Source organism: Telopea speciosissima, chromosome 11 (assembly GCF_018873765.1).
Source record: "Telopea speciosissima isolate NSW1024214 ecotype Mountain lineage chromosome 11, Tspe_v1, whole genome shotgun sequence".
Taxonomy (NCBI): Eukaryota; Viridiplantae; Streptophyta; class Magnoliopsida; order Proteales; family Proteaceae; genus Telopea; species Telopea speciosissima.
In genome coordinates this window covers 12,181,936-12,198,813 of record NC_057926.1, presented here as the reverse complement: position 1 = coordinate 12,198,813, position 16,878 = coordinate 12,181,936, and the positions used below count along the sequence as shown (strand labels likewise).

The window sequence follows — 16,878 nt, the reverse complement described above, 5'->3', positions numbered from 1 at the left end:
AGATACTAGAAATCTAGAATATTAGATACTGATGTAGCTTCCCTGCTTCTCTATTTTTTTTTTTCCCCCTTTGCAATGACATGATGTGATGATGAATTGATGTTAAGAGTAATGGATGCTGATGCTGCTTCTCCTTTTTTTTTTCTTTGCAACATTTTTTTCTTTGAAAGTATGAATCAGAGATTTAGAATCATGATGATGAATCAAAATCATGATTTCCTTTTTTTTCTTACCCTTCTTGCTTCTATGTTTTTTCTTTTCCTTTTTTTGTAGTTACTTTTATCCGTTGGCAGTTGACACATTGCAAGCCTGCAAAGTATTGAATATTGATTCATTACACAATAGATAGCAACGGCGAGGGTGGTAATGTTGGCATTGCTAGTAGTGGGGCTGATAACGGCAGTACTGCGGGGTATGATCCATTCAAAGACCCAAAGAGGAAGGCCAAATCAAATGACCCAAGGTGGAAGTATGGGTATTGGCCTGACCTTACAGACAAAAATCTTGTCAAATGCAGTCTGTGCAAAAAAGATCTCAGAGGTGGGATTAAAAGGATAAAGCAACATTTGGTGGGTGGATATGGAGATGTTGCGAAGTGCACCAAGACAACTGCAGCAATTGCTCAAGAGATGAATGCAGCTTTAATGCGTAATAGGAAGAAGAAGTTAGCAGATATATTGGATGATGATGATCATGATCATGAGGGAGGAGGAGCAGAAGAGACATATGTAGAGGTTGAGCAGATACAGTCTCAATCTGGTCTTGGTAGGTCCCAATCTTCTTCCAAAGTTATTCCAAGCTCTGGGACAGCAGCAAAGAAAAAGAAGAGTGTCATAATTCAGCCACCCAATGGATGCTCATGTGAGACGGACCCCTAAACAAGTGGTTGCTGACAGGAGGCTTAAAGGTCATAACCAAACTACAATAGAGAACCGGATGAGATCAACTGAAGAGAAAAAAAGAGTTGATAATCATATTATAGATTGGCTTTATGAGTGTGGGATTCCATTCAATGCACTAAAGTCAAGAAGTTTTGAGGTGATGATTGAATCCGTTGCATAGTATGGGTCAGGATATAGACCCCCTACTTATCATGAGGCGAGGGTGCCTTCGTTAAAGTCAGCAAAGGAGAGAACTGCAGAGATGAAAAAGACCTATGAAGGGTATTCGAAGCAGTATGGATGTACACTCATGTCAGATGGGTGGACAGATAAGAAGGGAAGACATTTGATCAACTTCCTTGTCAACTGTCTGGAGGGGACTTATTTTATGGGTTCTGTTGATGCATCAAGTTATGTACAAGATGCAAATACGTTGTTTCAATTACTTGATAGCAAGGTAGAAGAAATTGGGGAAGAATATGTTGTACAGATAATGCTTCCAATTATAAAGCAGCTGGTGCATTGTTGATAGAGAAGAGGACTAGGCTCTATTGGACTCCTTGTGCAACCCACTGCATTGACCTTATGTTGGAAGATATTGGTAACTTGAAGGCATACAAGAAGGAGATAGTGAAGGCTAGGAAAATAACAATATTCATCTACAGACACACACGCCTTCTAGATGCCATGAGAGTTAAAACAAATGGGAGAGATCTGGTGAGGGCTGCTGTAACTAGATTTGCAACTTCATTTCTAACACTCCAGAGCTTATTAAGGCATAAGGATGACTTGAGGCATTTATTTATTTCTGATGAATGGAAGCATTCTAATTTGGCAAAGACAGAGGCAGGAAAGAAAGTGGCTGAAACGGTCTTTGCTATTACATTTTGGAATGGTGTGGAAGACTTGTATCAGAGCATCAAAACCACTTATTGTTGTTTTGAGGATTGTAGATGCTGATGAGAAGCCCGCCTTGCCTGAAGTCTATGTTGCCATGGAAGAGGCTAAAAAGATGATGAAGACAAATTTTGGGGATAAAGAGAGGTTGTGGAAGAAAGTCATAAATATTGTTAATCGGCGATGGGCGTGTCAAATGAAGTGCCCATTGTATGCTGCTGCATTGTTTCTTAATCCTGGGAAGTTTTTTCAGTATTCAGAAGCTGAGGATTATCAAATGAGACAGACTCTACAAACGGCTTTTAATCAACTCACTTCAAGATTAGTGCCTGATCCATCTTTACAAGACAAGATATTACATCAAGCTGGGGAATATAGAAATGCTCGAGGTCCTATTTCGAGCAGTATGGCCATTAGACAACGAACAACTATGAATCCTAGGAAGTAGCTAATTGCCTAATTATTTTATATTATTTAGTTATTTTGTTTGTAGGTTGTACCTACTTTGTATGATATATTAATCCAATTTTTTTCTTATATTTGTACTTTATAGTTCTTGGGTGGGATACACATAGAGGTGATGCTTTTGAGTTTTCAAGGATTGCACGGCGTTTACTGGGCCTTTGTTGCACCTCTTCTGGTTGTGAGCGCAACTGGAGCACATTTGATTTTGTAAGTATTTTGTGATTACATTTATTTTTTTTATTTTTAGACTTTTAATTTTGTTATTAGTTTATAGAAGAATAACTTGGGATCATCTACTGAATTCAGATTCACACCAAGAAGAGGAATAGACTAGAACATGAACGTTTGAATGATCTAGTCTATGTTCAACACAATCGCCGCCTTCAAAAAAGGTTTTGACAAAGGCGTGAGGAGAACAGAAATTATGATCCCCTATTGCTTGATGAGCTAGACTGGACTAGTGAGTGGATGGTTAGCCAACCAATGGATGATTTAGTCCATCCCCAGGATGATTTCACATGGGGCGCTGCTGATAGAGCAATGGGGGCATCTACATTATTTGAAGGCCAAAACCGAGCAAGGAGAGCTCAACCATCAACCTCTGGAGCAATCAACTCTTACACACGTCGTAATCGAGGGACAGCCCAGACGGCTATTGTTGAAGATGATTCAGGATCAGATGGAGATATGGTAGAAGAGGAAGATGTGAATGACGACGAGGATGTCGTAGATAATTTTGGAGAAAGGACACGTGGTTCCATGGAACAACAACAAGAAGAACATGATCACCTACCAGCTGCTAATTTACTTGATGATGATTTTGATTAAATCATTTGACATTTGTATTTGGATCTTATGGATATTTTGAGTCTTTGACATTAACACTTAACTTGACTCTTGAAGTCTTGAGTATTTAAGTATTTGACTGCTTAAACTAGGATACTTTGAGTCTTTCATATTCTTCGTCTTATTTCTTTTTTCCCCCCTTAATTTGATTTATTTCTTCTTTCTTTTCTATTAATTATTTTTAACAATTAGCATGCTTACTTGCATTGTTAATTTTCAGGATTGATACATGGAGTCATGGACAACATGAACATCCTGATTCTTGACAGTTGACATCTCTTCAATTTTTTCATTTTCTTGGTAGCATCCTGGTTAAGGTATGCTATGCAACTATGTCTTTTATGAAATGATGATAATAACACATTTTTTATCTAGGACTTAGTGATTATTGATTAGTGATTAACTGATTACTTAATAAGAGAATGTTGATTAGTCATTTGTGATTTTGTGCTATGTCTTTTAGTTTTTTAATTAATTTATGATGTTTGATTATTTTGAATTTTTATGTGTCATGTATGATTTTTCATTTTGATGACTTGAGGTGGCTTAAATTTAATTTTTAATGATATAAGGTATGATACTGTGATGCATCATGCCATCATGTATTGACTATTGAGTGTTTTGGCCTTTGGGGGGGGGGGGGGAGAAAACTAACACTAGACCGCCTTTACCGCTTAAGCTCCGCTTAGGCAGCCGCTCTACTGCCTAAGCGCTTAGACAGGCCTCCACCGCCTTGGACCGCCATGCCGCCGTGACAACTATGCACTTGAGTAGTCATCAACAAAAGTAACAAATATTTAAAATCCAACTTAGAAGTAACAAGACGAGGACCTCATACATCAGAATGGACTAAAGCAAAAGGGTGCGTAGACTGTTTATCGACATGAGGGGGATAACTCACACGATGAAGTTTTCCAAACTGACATGACTCACATTCTAAACTAGAACGAGAACGAAAACTAGAATCCAATTTTTGTACTCTGCAAAGATGGATGACCCTAGCAGTGAATCTGATGAGGTGACAAAATACTTGAGCATGCAACGGAAGGAGAATCGTCTTCAAGAAGAGACAATCCCCCTCCCCCCAATTCACGGCCCCTACCAATCATCTTCTTCGTTGTAAGGTCTTGAAAAACATAAGAATCTTGATAAAAAGTTACGGAACAATTATAGGCACGGGTAAGCTTGCTTACATATAAGAGATTAAAAGAATTTGTGGTAAATGAAGGACAAAGGATAACGATAAAGAAGTAGGATGAACGGTGCCAGTACCATTGATCTTTGCTAAAGAGCCATTAGCCAAAGTGACACTGGAAGAAGATTCCCGAAAAGAGGAAAAAATACCTGAAACACTAGACATGTGATCCGAAGCACCTGAATCAATGATCCAGTAACGAGAAGTGGAGAGACATGCAATGGCATTACCTGTCTGGACAAAGTAGCAGTGGAGGACTGAGTAGGCTGAGAAGTCTAAAATTGATTATACCGTGCAAATTCTTTATCGGTCATCATAACCATCTTACTCTTAGGTTGGACAGGCTGAGGGGAAGACTCATTAGTTGTTGTTGAATTAGCAAACTACTTTTGAGGAGGTTTGCTATGAAGTTTCCAACAAAAACGCTGGATATGTCCTGGTTTACCACAATGGTAGCATGTATAGATGGGTCCCGAACCATCTGAAGAGGTGGAGTTACCAGTAGGTTGCCCTTTGTTACTCCCATTACCAGTGCTACGTGCATTACCACGATTATTGTTCTGAGAAACAAGGGTTGAACTGTCCACTGGTGTAGGAACATGAGAAATCTCTTGAGATACCCTTAAAACTCGGGAAAAAGTATCAGCAAGAGAGGCAATCTTGTCCCTGCCAAGGATTTGAGAACGAACAGAACCATACTTTGTTCCAAGACAACCAGAAAAACCCATAAATGTGAGTTGTTCTCGCTGTTACTGCATCTTCTGCACATCACTACTAATAGGAAGTAGACAATTTAATTCTTCGTACATCCTCTTAAAATCGGCAAAGTACTGAGTCAAAGGGAGACCCTTCCGATCAACCCGATAGAACTCCTTTGACAACTCGAAGATACGAGAAAGGTTGTTCTGCCCAAAATAGAGAACAGTCTAATATTCCCACAACTCCTTCACAGTGTCGATGTGGGTAACAAGATCAACGGTCGTGCCTATCAATAAACAACTCCCTCGTCAAAAAAAGATAAAACTTGTTATTTAATTGTTTTCCTTATCTCATCAAGTCTGCCCGGCGAAAGACATCAACGCTCTAATTTTCTTTTCATGATTCTGTCTCTTGTTCGACAAATGATCCATTCATGTACAATAATCACATTGTACGGTATAGTGGGTCAGCCTCATGGTGTGCCTGAGTGGCGAGTCTGCTGTCTCCACGGCTTTCCCTTTTGCGGGCTGCTCTTCAAAAAGGCCTTAGAGTGTCGATCTTCGCTTGGGCAGGCTCCGAGGCTCTACCCTGGCTTTTCATTGGTTTCTCCCAGGGGCCCTTTATCATATCGTGCGCGCAGGCCATGTGAGAGATGGCCTAGCTGTGCCTGGAGATTTTAATGCCATGGATTATCTGCTGCTGAAGAGCAATGGCCAGATGAGAGGATAACACTTCCTCGCTCGAATTATCCATCGAATTCAGAAGCTGCCCGAGAATTCGGGCATCAACATGCTTCATCTTGGTGAGATGATCCTGTAGTTCACAACCAGTCAAAACCAAATGCACAATTTTCTTCCATTGTTGAAAATTGGCAGCCCCAGTAAGTTTCTTTTCTATGATTCGATGAGAGGATGAGGTTACAACCTCAGCCACCAAATTCTTTCCCTCAGCCATGAACACAAAGAAATCAGCAAGCAAATCTGATTAACAATCAAGTCTAAAAAAAAAATCGATCTTCCAAAATCTCACAGTATCGATTTGAGATAAAAACTCAAACAGCAGCACACCTTCCAAGTAATAGTACCATCCAAACAGCAGCACTCCAAAAAAAAACGATTCCAAAAACCTTAACACGGTGCAGAAACTTTGATCGATTCTAGTAAAAAATTGATCTCCAATCTCCAAAACAGAACCGATTGATCAATGGGACATCCCTCTTGAATTGGTCCCTCCAAAACATTGATTGATCATCAATTTTAATTGATCAATCAAGCCTTCATTGCAGTTGAGCCAAAAAACAGCAAACGAAGGGGTGAAATCACCTCCTCTAAGCGTAGCCGTGACCTGTGATGTAAACCAGTAGCAACCAAAGAAGAAAAGAAGTTGTGCTGAATGTAGGGATATCAAACTCGACTTGGTGTTTAAGGATCGAGCTCTGATACCATGTAAATAATAAAGGAAAATAAGAAGAAGAGAAGAGAAGAGAGAGAGCTGTAACTTGGGAGTCACAACCTTTTGTTGAGACTCCCACTTCATTCAATATATAATAAGACAGAACCCTATTAAGGGCATAAAAGGAAATACATCATGAATATTAAAATTACTATTCACGAGTTACTGTACATGACACTGTTCACGTGAACAGTGCTGTGAACCCCTTAATCGATAACTTCTAACACAACCCAAGGAAACAGACTTCTTTTTTTTTAAAAGAGAGAGAATGAAGCTGATCCATATCGAGATCAAAGGATTCTATTGCTTATCAGGTATATGAAAAGACTATTGTGAATTGTTTTCAATGGCTGACAAGGTGCGAGATGTGCAGCTTATAATGAGTCTCAACTCAAGACGTTCCAAGGGAGTAGATTTAATTAATTTGATGGATCTGGAGCCTCAATGGAAGACATTCCAAGGACTGTCTACAAATTCTTTGCTTTTTAGTTTTTCAACCCCTCCCCTAAAAAAAGTTTATTGAATTTTTATGATGCAGTGTTAGTCTGATGTGATAGACTCAATGATCTTGGTCAGATACTGATGGTTAAGCGTTTGGAGGCTAGAAAGCTCTGGTTCAGCCCAATATAATTGGACATGGACAAGCATGCAGTGTAGATATACTATATTAAGGAGGATATGGAAGGTTTTATATTGGTAATCTGCATCACACCATTACGAATATATACTTCATCAAGTTGGGGAAATATCTTTGATTTGAGGCTTTCAGTTATCAGTTTGTGAACCGATTTGTCCTGTGGAGCTGGTGGCTGTGTAGTTGCCTCTCAACCCAGAGACTGCTCATTGCAAAGGTTATGGGTTTGTCTGGCTTGCACGTGTTGAAGATTCCAGAGATGCACATAATTTAAACGGATAATTCTCTGGTTGGATTCCATTCATTCCGTAAAGAAAGTTCCTAAAGTTCATGGTTTTGGGTGGGCAAGAAAACAGCCAAGGTTGCTCTTTCTTCCATCTATCTCTGAAATACTATTTAATAGTTGATTTGATGAAAGATTTATTAACTGTTGTTCTAGTTATTTTGATTTATTAGCCCTTAATTCCCACAGGAGATCCTGACCGATTTTTTGTGATTCTTCAGTAAAAAGATTCATTCTCTTCATAAAAAATAGGAGGTAGAACCAATAAATCTTTCCTTTTTTATTCATCCCTGGCAGACTAACGGCTGGGGATCCAATCCGTAGGAATCAATAGAACAGGCAAATCCCTTATGATACACCAGATTCGGGCCTTCTCTGCCCTCGACCAAAGCTACGCAGGAAAGGCCAAAGCCAATCCAAGGGAACAGTAAAGCTTCATAGGATCTTTCTGTCCCGGAACAGATAGTCCGCATCTTCACAGACATGTCTATTTCACTGAGCCTCCACCTTAACAGCAAGGTGCAAAAAAAACTTCTCCTATAGCTTCTACTTCTACTTAGCAGCCCAAATAAAGTACCCCTGTAACACACAAGCACGCTTTTTTTTTTTTAATTTAAAATAATGTATGGTAATTACAGAGATGTGGCTTATCCTTAAACTCATGTCATATTCTTCCAAGAGTGTGTCCCTTAGGTCATGGTGGGTGGTTTATCCTTGAGCGCCTGAAAGTGCTAATATAAAACCATATCCTCTTAACATAATCTTACCTATTCCTAATGTAATTTGAGCTACTTATTAGTGGAAAAGTTAAGGTTCACTTTATTGGGCATTTTGAAAGTTGGAATTACTGGCTCATGTAACACTCAACATGCCCCTTGATGTGATCACAAGTTTATTGAATTTTATCACAATTATAACTTCGCAAAATCTTGGGGTTGAAAAGTGACTGATTATGTGGAAGCCGAAATTGTGTTTGGTATTTCATGTTCAGCGTACCTATGATTTGGAGTCTACAATCCTAGCTCTAGAGTTTTAGTCTTGGCCTATTGATATCGTCCTTCGTCAACCATGTTTAAAAGCCCAGAATTACTGATTATAAACATGGTGAGGGTATATGAAAGTTACAAGGACCATACAAACTTTTAAGTATATAGGCACTGACAAGAACAGGAACATGACCATCAATTCCCCTATATATATATATATATGTATGTATGTATGTATGTATGTATGTATATATATATTGGTACAACAAGATCAAATATATAGATGTGGGTTCTTTGATGCTAAACTTGATTCGCTACCGTCACATCATGCCAAAATTAATAAAAGTACTAATATTTGCAAACATCAATAAAAGGATATATTCCAATATATTGATTCACAGATTTGCATTGGCAAATGAATAAGAAGGTACTTAAAAGTGAAAAGATATAATTAAAAGTACAAAAGATATAATATATGAAGGTACTTTAGATATTAATATTGTATCTCAGTGCATTAACATTGTCTGTTGAAGAATTAAGTTATCATTAATTCTCAGACCACAGGCCAGATGCTATTCGTAAAAAGTGGAGTTGATGGGAGTGCCCAAAAAAATAAAAAGAAAAAGAAAATACAGAAACAAGGATTTGAATTGGCAATGGATTAGGTTGGGATGATCAGTCAAGCCTGCAAAAACCAGTCTTTACGAGTTTTGCATTGGTCATGATGCATTTAACCATACAGAATCAAACCTAGACTAGCATAATGCTTCACATAAAAAAAAAAATTTGTCTAAAACTACATGTGTCATTCTGACTGAAAAATATTTTATCCCATTTTCTTTCATCCTCTTCCCACTCCTCCCCCCCCCCCCTCCCTCGTGACAAAGCATGATGAGTCCTACAGCCTAAAGGTTGAGTGAGGTTGGCAAATAATTACCACAGAAGAAGGCGAATGCCGCCGTGAGGCCTAAGAATTTCCTAAATGCAATAAGCACGGAGAGGACAAGATGCATTATGGAAGTGAATGAGAAGCGATCGGGAACATTTGGGAGTATGTTTCCCTACACTAGATTACAAGCTAGGCCTAAAATGTAATATCTTTTTCAATTATTAGAAGTGCTCGCTTAGGAATTCAGAAATCCCTTACAAAACCAGAATCGCAGGGACTAGGAACCAAAACCAGACTTGGGAGAATTTAAAAAACAGAAAAATCAGAAGGTCTGATCTGGCTACGAAGCAGGTCGAGCATTCAATTTATGTAGGAGAATATATCAAAATTTTGTAAAAGTACAAAAGAAAATAGAAACCCAGAGTTACAACTCAACTAGGAATTAAAAAAGAGAAAAGAAGCGAATTAGAAGGAGCCGAGATAGGAGAGAGAGAGAGGATTCCACAAAGGAGGAATCCTCTTCTATCGTGGTTACATAACCACGATCTCAACACTAATGATCTAGCCGACACATTAGTTTGATCTTCTAATATCATGTTCTGTCCAGTATTTGTAGCCTTCAATCAGCCCTAGACTTGTTTCTTTGTTTGGGTTGTTATGTTGTTTAATTTCTCTTTTCTGATTCTGTTATTCTGCTAGGAAGTTCCTTTCTGATTCTCAGTCCAGATCTAACCTTTCATATTGGTCCCAATTTTTTATATGATATTCACCTATCTTTGATTAGTAACTGTTCAGAATTTTACTCACATCTGATCGGTTGGTTTAATGATATCAATCTGCATTCAAATCTGGGGACTGATATCCTTGTCTGTGATTCTGGTTTAGCATTGGTTTTCTGAAACTTCATCGTAAGTATTTGAGCACTTATATTTTCAATTAATGTTTATTTTAGATTTGAACAAAGTAATCTCGTGCCATATGTTCACCTACCTTGGAGCCCCCTGTGTTCGGGAAGAATGAAGATTAACCTCTTTGATGGGCTAATAGGAAAGATCAGAAGTAAGGTGGCGGGGTGGAAGGGTAGGTTACTGTCCTCTGGGGGTCGTGTGACGCTCTTGAAGCATGTACTCTCTTCCATGCCAATTCATGTCTTGGCTACTCTGGACCCTCCGAAAGCGGTCTTGCGCAATCTGTACAAGATCTTTGCTGACTTCCTTTGGGGCAGCTCTGAATGGGGCAATCGCAGACACTAGGTAAGCTGGAAGAAGGTTTGTAGGCCTATGGCGGAAGGGGGTCTTGGTGTTAGACTCCTACAGGATGTGGGGACTGCTCTAAGGTTGAAAGGATTTTGGAAGGTTTAGTGTGAGCAAACACTGTGGAGTGAATTTTTCAAGGCCAAGTATTTCAAAAATTTGCATGTCACCTTGGCAGGGCGGATTGGGACAGGGACTAAATCCTGGCGCAGCACCATGGAGTTCAAGGGGTTTGTTATGGAGAGGTCCAGGTGGTTAATTGGGGTCGGCAATATCTCCTTCTGTCTGGATAACTGGGTGGGAGTTGGCCCTCTCATAGACTTCGTGGATAACGGTTTGCTTGTGGATGTGAACCTGAGTGTTAAAGATGCAGTTAATGAGGAGGGGGCCTGGAAGGAGGAAATCCTAAGCCTCATCGATTCAGAGGCAATCAGGGATAGCATCAGGTCAGGGGACTTTACGCTCTCTAACAGGGATGACTTGATGGTTTGGACTCCGGTGAGTGATGGTCGTTTCTCCTCTAGATCAGCATGGAATGAAGTCAGGCAGAGGGACCCCGTCCTTTGCTAAATGGATCTGGAATCAATCGGTGCCTTTGAAAGTGGGGTTTTTTGTGTGGCAGCTTCTTGTTGGTAAAATCCCACTGATGATGCTCTTATGGCCCTGGGCATCCCCTTAGCATCAAGATGCAATTGTTGTGGACAGCCAAGGAGGGAAACCGTAGACCACTGTTTGGGTGCTGGTGGAACGGCAACGAAGGTGTGGAAGTATTTCTCACGGCTTTTGGACATCCCTTATTTGCCCACATAGGATGTCAGAAGTCGGATCTTATTCTGGCAAGGTGCAGGAAGTCACAAGAGCCTCAGTGACTACGTCATTGGCATTTTGCCGGCGCTGCTTGTCTGGGAGCCTTGGAAAGAGAGGAATAACAAAAGGCTTGAGGAGAAACGACGTAGTGCAGCCTCCATCATTGAGCGTATCAAGGGATGGGTAAGGGAGGTTCAGTATCCCCCTAAGGTTGGTGGATTGGGGTCCCCTAGGGATACCTTAATTCTCCAGTGCTTTGGTCTAGTGGACCCTTGGGCAAGGTTGAAACAGCCCCTTCCGATCTATTGGTGTTCCCCTTTGCGGTCTGTGAAATTTAATGTTGACGGAGCTTGTAAAGGAAACCCGGGGCTTGGTGCGGGAGGAGGGGTGATTAGGGACCACGATGGTGTGGTGCTGGCAGCCTTTGCAAATTTCTATGGAGAGTACACTAATGCCATAGCGGAGCTCAGAGCGTTGAGGGATGGCTTGAAATTATGCCAAGAGCTAGGACATGCAAACGTGGTGGTAAACTCCGACTCGGCTACTACTGTAAGTATGGTCAACCTCAAAAGATGTAACTTATGGAAAGGATGGTACTGGTTCCAGGAGATTTTGGCACAGGTCATTCAGACTCGGGCCACAGTGTCCTTCGCCTTTCGGGAAAGCAACAGAGCGGCAGATTGGCTGGCTAGAGAAGCTTGTGATACAAGCGCTTCTCGCACCTTCTTCCAGGACAGCTTGCCTGGGGGGAGCTTTGCAAGGATCATTAGGGAAGACAAGGCTGGGTTGCCGGTTTTCAGGTTCTAGCAGGTCTACTGTTTGCTTGTATGGGTTGGTTCAATGAGGTCGTACTTGAGTGTTTATAAGATCGGGAAAGGGGTAAGGCGGGATGTCCCCCCCTCTTGTATTCTTTGATTCTTTGGATTGATTAATAAAATTCTAGGGGCTGCCCCGGGTCCCAGTTAAGTTCAGGTTAAAAATGAAATAAAATCTCGTGCCGTATGGGTTCAGCCACGTAGCCAAACCACCTAGTTTGAAGGTGCTCCATTAGGCATTACAAAAAAACTGCAGGAACTAATCTATTTATTCTAGAATAATTCAGACACCCAAAAAAAATATCAAAAACATAGGATTATCCATTAAATAAATAGGGTCAAAGAAGTTTGCCAGCTGGATCTATCTAAATTCATGGTTTGGCGTAAAATTGTAGGCTATTGATGGGTTTCTAGAAGCCTAAGAAGTTCGGTTCTGAAAAAAAAAATTGCCAGAATCACAGTGAATATGAAATAACGAGATGTAAAGAGGATTTAATAACTTGAAATCAAATAGATGGAAGTAGCTCAAATTCTGGTCGAAGGTAAGTCTTATGACAAAGAACAACTCTTCAAAAATGGAGTTGATTCAATGGTTGGATCTTAAGAACCAGCACTGTTACAGATTTAGTAAGTAAAGATTTTAAAACCAGGAACTTATATATCTAAGCAAATAATGAACAGATGCAGATCTGGTTCTGGTCAACAGCAATTCTTATACCAGTAAACAATATATAAAAATATGAGACAGATCCGATGGTTAGATCGGCACAACAGGTCTTACTGCAATGCCAGAAAACCCTTCAAAACAGAGTATCACAGGTTACCAAAGAAAAAATAAATTCAGATAACTGTTGAGAACAGAATCCAGATTTCAACCTCAGTCTAGAACTGATATGCTCAACAGAACAGGGACTAAATAATGTAATACCAGAGAATAATCTCAGGAGCAACTTTCATGCAGTAGCAGAAATCAATGGAGGTAAAATAAACCAGGAAATAAAATAGAACTGATCTGAGTTGAAGAATTTATCAGTAGAGAATAAAGTTTAAGAAGAAAAGATATGATCAGATATCCCACCAGCAGTATTGGAATCTCACCAATAGGGTAGTTGAGTCACACAACCAGAATCTGAATCACACAGACCATTAATAGAAAAGGCCATCTCTTTATTCGTCAAAATCATTGGGTAGCAGTACCCTTACATCCATATAAAAAGAGATGAGTTTTTAAAGTCCCACTCTATGAAGTAAACATGTCGTAAACAGGAAAACTAAAGTAAGAAAACAAAACAAAACTCTCCAAACCATGGGGAGATAATAAGGTGTCTTTACTACATAAAACAATTAATGAAAGGAGAAGATATATAAAAAAAACAGAGTGTCCAACTGCACGAGGCTCCCACTACTGCAGGATCTGGGAGGGGTAAATGTGCACAGCCTTACCCCTGCTTCGCAGGAGAGGCTGTTTCCAAGTTTTGAACCCACACCTAGCGCAACTTAACAGTTGCACTAAGGCTCACCCACACGCATAACTAAATAGAAGTAAAAAAAATAAATAAATAACCTAAAAGGTGCCCCACGATTTTGGTTTTGGCCCAATCTTTAAGACACGGCTGTACAAAAACTGGTCCAAACTGAGTCAACTCAGAACCACAAGGCTGAGTTGAGCTGAACTGCTACCATGTGATGCAGGTTTATCACCAAAATAGGTTTATTTCTTTAGAAATAAGTCTAGGGTTTGGCTGTTGGGTCTTTGATCCCATGGGTTTTCTATGTAATAGGCTCATTTTAATGGGCCTAAAATATGGCTACATAGGTTGCATACGGGATTAGCCATATACTTAGTTTATTTTCATGTTTTTAAAGTTTTAAATTGAACCAGTTCAAAGCTGGTTTGAACCAGTGGTTCAATTTAAGTGATTTTATTAGTTTTGGTTGTTTAGTTGTGCTGGATTAGGACTCTATTTTGAGCCTATTTCAGTTTCCTAGTTAGTTTAAGTTACCTGATAGGTTGGTTAGGCCTTTCCTTTTTAGTGTAGGAGTCTAATTTTGAGTCTTTTATATAAGGTGGTAAGAGGGCAAAGTATGGTACACGAATTTGATTAACAAAAATAGCTTTTGCTTGCTGCCATTGCTGCTGCTGCCCTGCTCTGTTGAGTGTTGCCTTGTGAGTCATATCAAGGTGAAGGGGGACTGGTGGATCTCCAGTTGACTCCTTGCGTCTTGTGGACCGGGAGGATCTGTTATTAGGTCCAATCAACTCCTTGCATCTTTTAGATCGAGAGGATCTGTTTCTAGATGTCTTCAAGCTGCTGCCATTGAAGACCTGCAACTCCAAATAAGTGTTTAGCATTATTCATCATCCCCCCTTCTTCTCCTAACCCACTACAACCTACCCTAACATCCCCCTTCTATTTTATTTGAATTCCCTAAACCCTAATTCACTTAAACCTTATTACCTTCCTCCTCCACCATTAAAACCATAGATCCATTAGAATCCTAAAACCTGCAACTATTCATCTTCCCTTCTAAAAGGTCACATGCAAGGTGATTTTCGCGAGAATTCTGCCCAGCCAAATCGAACCGTTAGAACCTACTAAAATTTTGATCGAATATTCCTCAAACCCTAAGAGACTCGATCCAAATTTCAGTACCATCCACCCAACCAATTGTCTGAAATAACACCCCTCTTTCCTATCTCTACTAGGAAACCTCCATAACTCTAAATTTAACCATCTGATTTAACTGTAACTTTCAGCATATATTTCCCTCCACCCTACCCACACTCAACCTAAATATTAAGCCCATTCAACCACCTAATTTCCTGTTACTATAAACCCTAGATTCCATCATCTTCCACCTTTCAAAACCCCCTAGTTGCTGCCCAAATCCATCTAACCTATTTCTACCCATCCAAAACCCATAAAACCTAGTTCATTAGACTCCCCTACACCTGCCTAGCTTTACCGTATAAGACACACCTCCATTACCCTAACCCTAGCCCTAAAATTGACCTAAACCCTCAATTCTACCCCCATAGAACCGGCAGCTTAACAGATCCTGGTTGTGTTGGCTCCTAGTAGATCTCCTATCTATCTAGGACTACACTACCGAGACAATTTGTTTCTTCTTGTATGGTACTTTTTAAAGTACCTATCTCGATGCTCTAGAGGATGATCTGCATCACTTATGGAGGTAGAACCATTAATGACAATGACATGGAGCCTCATTCATGTTTCCTCAAATTAATGTATAGAAAAACAAAAGGCAAAAGAAATTTTTAATCAGAATAAAAACAATACATTAATAGGTCTACAAGTACTAATTACAGAGGTAAGACACAAATAATCCAATGCGAGAACAAAATTTGTAAATAAATTAATAATAACTTATTCAGAAAAAGAGACATTGAAGGATTCTGCCATAAGTATGGTTACAAATTTACAATAATAGAACCAGTTCCAAGTCTTTCATACTAAGCATGATTGAATGGTTTCATGCTTTATTGAGCATCAGAATTAAATGTCAATAAAAAGACACAGTGTTTCAGCTAATGTCAATAGACAACTCACAGTTTTTCAAATGCACATACACACTGCAAAATACTGCAACCTCTAGAATCAACACACTAGTTTCAAACGAACAATTATGATGTGCCTCTAATAGTATATTTCATTTCTACTGCCCAAACACACTACTATGTAAGGCAACGGTCCATTAAAATGCAAGTGATAATTTAGGAACATAAAACAACAGACGCAAATTTTATTCACAATTAAGCATTCAAATAGTCAAAATTGAAACATGAACAAAATTGTGAAGTAAATTGCCATCCAACCTCCAGGTTGCCCGATATTGGAGATGCGTGCAGGTGGCTGTGCAGCCATTTCCGAGTCCTCATATGCTGCAACCTGATAATAGTTCCAGCTTTGATTTTATCACCTTGTTTGGCAGATGAGTCCAGCACTGGCTTAGCGATCTGCACAAGAACCAAAACCAATTAAACTCCGAACATGATCAGGAGAAAAAATAAATATGCGTAACGATCAGCACAAGAACCAAAACCAATTAAACTCCAAACACGGTCAGGAGGGTGGAAACTGAAATTTTCATTCACATTCTTATCATCATCAAATCAAGATCGCTCAAAAGGGGGGGGGGGGGAGGGACTAAGAAGATACCCAGTAGCTATTCGAATCGTCAACGCTGGGAAAACCAGTCACTGACTGCTGTCCACTGCCGGAGCCGTAAGGGACATCATGTGAATGCAGCCGGAAATTTGTCCTCTCATGCATCAATTTAAGCACCGACCCATACGTAATCTGAAACAAGGATAAGAAATTAACGAAAGTTTGAAATCTTTCTCCAACGAATTTTGGAAGGAAAAAAAAAAAGTGGAGATTCGGGGGATTCACCTCAACACCTTCGGAGGCGGCGGCCGAAGCGGAAGAAGGAGCGCTCTGATCCAAGTCAATGCCGACGTAGAGAAAGAGAGCGAGAACCAAGAAGGAGATCGCCATGAAAAAGAGGAAGACGATGAACCAGTTCTGCTGCCAAAAAGGGAGATCGGACTGAGAAGGAGGCGATGTTCCACTGTGAATAATCCGCGTCGGCCTTGAAACTGGGGTTTGTGGTGAGGAAGAGGTAGAAGAGGAGGGTTTCCTTCGAGATAGGCTCTGTGGCCCTGAAGGAGCCACGATTCGCTCAGTTGGGCTATCCAGAGCGAAGCTCCAGAAAAGATGTGGATCTCAGACCCACCGTCTTCTTCGGTGAAAG

The 16,878-nt window shown here is 40.1% G+C and overlaps 1 protein-coding gene and 2 long non-coding RNA genes across 3 annotated transcripts in view; 2 read left to right on the top strand and 1 right to left on the bottom strand.

Annotated features, from left to right (window-relative positions):
• The window catches only part of LOC122646755, a 16,325-nt gene extending 14,420 nt beyond the window's left edge, over positions 1-1,905 (top strand). Inside the window, exons 2-3 of the long non-coding RNA XR_006330690.1 lie at positions 541-664; positions 1,894-1,905. This is a non-coding gene — a long non-coding RNA (uncharacterized LOC122646755). The remainder of the gene's footprint in view (positions 1-540; positions 665-1,893) is intronic.
• The window catches only part of LOC122646753 (stromal cell-derived factor 2-like protein), a 27,987-nt gene extending 11,109 nt beyond the window's left edge, over positions 1-16,878 (bottom strand). Inside the window, exons 1-3 of the mRNA XM_043840354.1 lie at positions 16,518-16,878; positions 16,284-16,424; positions 15,941-16,081 (exon numbers count right to left, since the gene is read on the bottom strand). Of these exons, the coding sequence (XP_043696289.1) occupies positions 15,941-16,081; positions 16,284-16,424; positions 16,518-16,622 (387 nt within the window). The 5' untranslated portion in view covers positions 16,623-16,878. The remainder of the gene's footprint in view (positions 1-15,940; positions 16,082-16,283; positions 16,425-16,517) is intronic.
• Positions 2,415-2,606, top strand: LOC122646754. Its single transcript, XR_006330689.1, has 2 exons — positions 2,415-2,450; positions 2,550-2,606. It is a non-coding gene; the product is annotated as an uncharacterized LOC122646754 (long non-coding RNA).